Here is a 7,051-nt window from a genome sequence, read left to right as displayed (position 1 = left end):
ATAAACACGCTTCAAAATTACCGTGTCCCACAATATTACAACACTACTGAAACGTACACACAAACAAAACAAACATTTGACAACGACATCTACTCAGCCACAGCAATTCGAAACAATAGTCCACCCGCCAAGTCAATGACAACGCTCACCGTAAAAAACCGCCGGGTGATGGAGTACTCGCGCCCGCCAGTACGTCTGCAACCGTACCGTTGACTCTCTCGGGTAGCACTGAACTAAAACAGTGCTATTTCGCTGACGGGGTGCCAAAGTGTATTCGTACACCGCCGACCCGGACTATGTTAATTCTTCTCTTACTAAATAGCCTATAGATACGCTATAATATAATTTATGCATTACACTATATTATCTTACCAGGTAAAATGAACATTATTTAATTTGCACTACTGTGCCCAACAAATATTTACAAACTTTCGTTTTCTGCAGCTTGACCTGGTTTGTTCACCGCGCGTTACCGGGTGACTATAGCCCGTTCCACGATTCGGACAAAAACTTGCAGATACGCGAAGTTACAGGCGTAAAGCATCTCACATCCCACACGCATACATTCTACAATAGTGTTTGGACTCCAATGCTTATGTTGTAAATAACACAATTATTATATACACACCAACATATAACAATTACATCATCTCGTGTATCTACAAAAAACCTGTTTAAGCTTCTTCTGCATCTCACAAACCTCGGGTTGTGACAGGTAATATATTGTACTACGTTGCAAGCCCCCTTTCCCCGTCGCGATATAACCTTCGTGGTTGAAAACGATGTTAAACACCAAATAAAGACAGAATTGATTTTGCTAATTGTTTATTTTGTGTGTTGGTTTTTCCCACACACTTGATTTGCAGGCGAAATATTGTGCGCTGGAGCCTTCAGTGATATTATTGATATGATTTATTTAGGATTATGTCCCTTTCTTTTTCCTGTAAATATCAGCGCTGAAAGTCCACGAAATGGGGCACTGGCCTTTGGCTAGAACTTCTCATAATTTACTTAGCCAGAGAGCAAACTTTTGTATTTTTACTCGCCAAACCATTTGTTTTACCAAGTTTACTCGCATTTGGCGAGTAGATTTACATTTCTACTTGCCATTTACATTGTTTCTGCTTGCCATATGGCAAGTAAAATACTCGCCACTTTTAGGCCTGAGTTTTCTTCACTCTGTGTGTGACCCATAACTTCAAGAAAAGGACTGCATCTAACAAACCAATGTGGACAAATTTTAATGACCTCATCTCAAATTTGCAGTGTGGAGGTCTTTTTTTCTGCCCGAGTGTGAAGGGTTTTCATTTTGTTTATGAATGTGTAATTTTTGTGTGCATTGTTTGCTCGCAAATTTATATGCCTAAGTTTTCCCTGAAATGTGGAAGCACGGTGAAGGTCTTTTTCTGCCCAAGTTTAACGGGTTTTCATTTTTATGTGATTCCTTTATAATTACATGTAATGATGTATATTGTGTGAATTTATTGCTTGCCTGCAAACCTTTTTTTTTTTGGGGGGGGGAGGGGAAATCTTCAAAACATAAAAGTTATTATTTATGCAAATCTATGTGCGCCCCCCGCGGGTTAGGGGGAAGAATTTACCCCAGGGCCGGACGAGAGGGGGGGGCTTTGGGGGCTTTAGCCCCCCCCCCCCCCCCCCCCAGCCAAAAAAAAGAGAGAGAGAGAGATATTCAATTAAATTAATATGTTAAATTTCTGGTGGTGCTATTGCATTATTTAAATGACTTTTTTGTGCAAGAATAGGATAATTTTTCATGTATAAATGTTAAAATTTCTTCAGCTTATGGGGGCTTTGCCCCCATACCCCCACGGGGGCTTCGCCGCTCGACCCCACCGGACCCCCGCTTCAACATTTTAGCCCCCCCCCCCCCCCCCTAAAAACGTACTGGTCCGGCCCTGTACCGGATGCTCCCCAGCATGTCGTAAGAGGCGACTAACGGATTTTGTTTCTCCTTTTACCCTTGTTAAGTGTTTCTTGTATAGAATATAGTCAATTTTTGTAAAGAGTTTAGTCAAGCAGTATGTAAGAAATGTTAAGTCCTTTGTACTGGAAACTTGCATTCTCCCAGTAAGGTAATATGAAGCCCCTGGAGCAAATTTTTGATTATTGCTTTTGTGAACCAGAAACAATTGACAAGTGGCTCTATCCCATCTCCCCCCTTTCCCCGTCGTGATATAACCTTGAATGGTTGAAAACGACGTTAAACACCAAATAAAGAAAGAAATCTATGTGCCATGCAAGTGTAACCGTCTCGCACTCAGACAAGGCGGTGTGATGATAGTCCGACTTCGCTTTTTATTCACCGTAAGGCATAAAGAATCACATGGAAAAAAAACTGAAACACATGTAAATAGAATAATGTAAACGTGGTGTTCCAGTACAATAAAGTTCTAAGATTGTAAATCAATAAATAATTAAATAGTTTACCTCATTTGATTCACATTAACATTAAAACAAATTACAGCTCTCACAAGTAAATGAAGTATGACATATACATCAAATATTCCATTTAGTTCAGCAACATTGCTTCACTGAGACATCGATACAAAACGGCATACACGTAAATATTATATATGTATACAATGCAACCAATTTACAACATCAACATGTGAATCTGACATGCTGAGAATAATTTAACATGAACTCCATTCTTAAATAAAGAATGTCACACCGCAATAATAAATATCGCATACCTCAAAAATACTGTAGTTGTAGTTATGAGGGTTTCTCACTCCTCAGTTTGGCCAGGGTATAACCTACAAGCATTACATCAGTTATTACTATGTGCACATCATATATGTAGACAATGAAAATAAATATCAAACTCAGGTATTACACAAGCCAACTCTTTGTTTCCAATAATAAAAATACATCATGTGCCTTCTTTCAGTAGCAATTGAGACTGACATTTCCCTAGACACATAAGTCAATCTATTTACTAAAATAAAGCATTCATACTAGCATGATCTCACTTACCAAAACAGCAAAAGGAGTCTTGTACAGACAGGTTCAGGTGGTAACAATGCAATGACACTGACAGGTGTCAGCATACCAAAAAATGCAGTGAGCTTAGTTCACTCAAAAAAAGTAGTCTTCCAAGCCAACATTGGCAACTAAACTGCCAATGAGAGTACAGTTTGCATAAGCCAATGAAAACTTGCCATACAAACAATAGGCACTTCAATGAAGCATATTTTAACAAATAATAAGCAGGCAACTGATTCCTGCACAGGCACATGAAAAGATTTTGCTTTGCTTTGTATGTATTATGTATGTTTGTCATTGTAAAGCGCTTTGAGAATGTAAAGCGCTCTATAAATCTCCCATATTATTATTATTATTATTATTATTCTTTTAAAGGACACAAACAAATGAAGTTAAAAGTCAAAATATACTGCCTGCCACACAAGCCTTTTTTCTGTATAGGAAATGGTTGTGTGACCAAGTGGACGGGTTTGAATCCGGGCCGGGACGGACATGGGTCAACTTTATGTGCAGACTCAGAGATGGTATCCATGTCCTACCCGTGTCACCACAGTGGCAAGGAAAAGACCTTGGTCATGTTGCCATTAGTGCAGGTTGCTGGTTTCAGTATAGTTACACCTAAACACCAATACAACGTAAGGTATCTCATCTGAAGTCGGGACTAGATTCAAACACATTGCCTTTGTTATTCCAAGAAATTACAAGGGAATTTTGCATTCCCATTTTGTAAAGATTATCAGGAATCTGAGATTCACTTCTTATTTGTTTGTCCTAAATATAAAGATCTGCAAGATTTGGACATCCCAGCTAAGTATCACTCATATCCGTCGACCTTTATGTCTTTTATTGGCTGATGTCAGACAGACAAAATCCCTTGCTATTTATTTAGCTAAAGCATTCACATTGAGAGTGGAGTTTGTGTAGCAGATGTAGTGGGTCTGCTTTGGTCGTGGTACATGCAGTGGTTAGAGTGGAGTTTGTGTAGCAGATGTAGTGGGTCTGCTTTGGTCATGGTACATGCAGTGGTTACATTGTTTTATGTCTGCATATGATGCATTTTCTTAAATGCTTGTGAATATTTGTTGTCATTGTTTTTTCCTTTTCTCTTTTTGCTTTTTGCGATACCTTATTGTTGCCTTTTGTAACATGGGCAGAAGTCAGAATAAATGCTCTTTCTTGAGAATGTGTTCAGTGTGAGTGTGAGTGTGTCGGTGTACACCTGAAACACAGCTTGGTAGAAGCAGCCTTCAATAATTACTCTTTCTACAAGACTTACAATCACTTGTTTGTGCACACACACACACACACACACACACACACACACACCGCACACACACACACACACACACACACACACACCGCACACAAAATCGAATAATTCAATTAGCATAATATTATATCAATGCCCTTGTTATTATTTTGAATGGACAGTAACCTTTTCCTTCGTATTCCGGTAGTAAGACATTTACCAACGTTAACTATCTCCCTCAAACGAGAGCTACAGGCGAAGGAAAACGGGACACAAACATGCTGTGAGAATACTGTGCATAATGCAGGGCATTCAGCGCCTCGGGTAGGTGGCACACAGCTTCTTTCTTGTGTTTGTAATAGCATGCGGCTATAGTTGTCCACTCAGCCTCTACTGAGGCATTAAGTCGGCGCTGACCACCAGCCGCCGCTAAACGACGTCGCTGAGCACACCCACCCGTCGCGCCAAAGCCAGCAATCTGGATGCTAGCGACGTAACCCACAGATACAGATACAGGTGGTACGTCGGCCTTATTTATCTGACATATTGTCCTTTTTGACTCTGTGACTGCTCTCCCCCCAAGCACTGCTGATCAAAGAATCTTCATTTTGATGAAGGCGGCAGTCTGAAGAAGAAAGAAGAAGAACCCCGTATACTATTCCGTATTTGGTAATGAAGTTACAAAGCTAAAGTTCAACATTACCCCCGTATTCCACTCATACCGCCTTATTCGTTATGCATGGTTGCACCTGTGTGTGTTGTGTGTGCATTTGCACCTGTGTGTGTGTGTGCCTTTCTGTGTGTTCATGCACGACCCAGTGTTCATGCACGAGTGATAATATAGAGTGTGTGTGTATGTAATACATGTGTAAGTGTTATAGTTAGTGTGAAATGTGACATGTCACGACGTGTGAGGTGACAGCTAGTGACTGATGTATGGATAATTTATTGCATTAATGCATGAAATTGATTAATGGTATTCTTCTTCTTCTTTGTCGTTCACTAGATGGAGATGCCAATCGCCATTAATGGTATTGATTTTTACCATTTTTAGATCAGACATGAAAACAATGCATACAATCGGAATATAAAGGCAGGTAGCAAAAAGTGCATGACATGTATACATGCACTGATGCAGGGTAGTAAACTGTAAAACAAAATATAGAAGAAAAAACCCACAGCGAGGGGCATTTTACATGGGAAACCCCGGCTTTGTAAACAAAATAAAAATGCAGGGGGAGGGGGGGGGGGGGGGGGGGGGGGGTAGACAGCCGGCTGCTAGAGGAGACCTGAAATGGGCTAGGGACCGGATTGGGTCGTCTTTGGTCAGTGCTGAAATGGTTATACTTTATCAAGTTTATGGGCTGTTGGCCGAACGGACACCGGGGCTTCATATTTTTGCATGCATGTATTCGTGTTTCCAATGCCTGAGGCTTTCGCTGTGACCCTGGGATCTTTATCGTGCGCATGCGTGCACACGGGGGTGTTCGGACACCGAGGAGAGTCTGCATAATGTTGACTCTGGGACACACATCCCACGCCGAACTTGGGGGTTGAACCCACGCTGCTAGTAACAACCGGTTTTAAAGCTAGCGCCTCTACCGACTGGACAAACTCGATCCCACCCAATATGTTGGGGTCAAGAAGTTTTGATAGTTGGCAGAGTTCTGATAGTTACCATAGTTTGCAGGCTGCCTTTCTTTTGTTTTACACTTTCTAACTCTGTCGCGAGCTGAAGCACCTGTGCTCTTAGCTCATCTACATCATTAGGGGCTTGCTGGGCAGCTTTCGATATTGGCTTGACCTTTGAGGCTTGGCAGGAACTGTCTTGCTCTATCTGCCTGATGGCGCTCCTCAGCTCATCAAACTTTTGAATGGTGTCGAACTTGTGGCCTGTGCGATCCTTCAGTTCCTGTCGCAGGCCTGTGTAGAACATGACTCGGAGCATTTCATCCACCTCCATAGGGCGGACTCGGCCCAGGTCCTGTGCTTTAGCTAGTAAGTCCTCGAGCCGGCAGCTCCATTGGGTCACGTCTTCTGCGCTTTCTTGTTTTGCACCATAGAAGGCCGCTAGTAGCCTCTCGCCTGCCTGGACATTCCTGAAGACGCTCTCAAGTTTGGTCAGCAGCTCCTTTACAGTAGCAGAGATGCCCAACCGCATCGCGATTCTCGCTGCTTCTCCTTTTAAGGATCGACGAATTGCCTCCAAGATCACTGGCTCATCATAAACACTGTACTCCATTAGACATCTCACCTCAAACTTCCATAGGTCAAAGGTAGTCTGTTTGTCGCCTTGAGGATTTCCAGAGAAAACTGAAATCTGGGGTGTGCGGGACAGCGCCAATGTCCGTGGTCTAGGTCTGTCTTGGTCCTCCTTGCTGTGTGGCCGGCTGTCTGCCTCCTCCTCTTTAATGCATTGGCTATGGATCCATCTCTCTAGGTCCTCTTTGGTGTCTGCTTTTGGAGTGAGACCGAGCTCCCTAAAAGACTTAAGCATCCTAAGTTCTTCCTCTGTGACTTGCTCTGCCATACTTGTGGTACATTGTGTTAAAAGCAACAAACAACATTAGCCACAACGATCACAAAAAGGACTAACTTCTAACTCCAACTGTCACAGAGTCCTGAAAAATAGCCTGGAAGGTCGCAATAACCTACCGACCAAGTACGAAAAATGCCCTGCGAAACAAATCGTAGCATATGCCACGATGTTTACTGAAAATCATCCTGAAAATATCAAAGATCAGAACATCAGGCAATAACCAACGTCCGATGCATACAAAACTATGTTAACACTGA

At 42.1% G+C, this 7,051-nt stretch overlaps 1 protein-coding gene across 1 annotated transcript; it reads right to left on the bottom strand.

The window, feature by feature from the left end:
• Positions 1-5,894: 5,894 nt before the first annotated feature.
• Positions 5,895-6,785, bottom strand: LOC138974448 (paraneoplastic antigen-like protein 5). Its single transcript, XM_070347163.1, has one exon. It carries the CDS (start codon positions 6,783-6,785, stop codon positions 5,895-5,897), a length of 891 nt encoding a protein of 296 aa, XP_070203264.1.
• Between the last annotated feature and the right edge of the window lie 266 nt (positions 6,786-7,051).

Source organism: Littorina saxatilis, linkage group LG8, assembly GCF_037325665.1.
Source record: "Littorina saxatilis isolate snail1 linkage group LG8, US_GU_Lsax_2.0, whole genome shotgun sequence".
NCBI classification, from domain to species: domain Eukaryota; kingdom Metazoa; phylum Mollusca; class Gastropoda; order Littorinimorpha; family Littorinidae; genus Littorina; species Littorina saxatilis.
The sequence above is the reverse complement of the archived record's forward strand: the minus strand, read 5'-3'. Positions and strand labels throughout refer to the sequence as shown.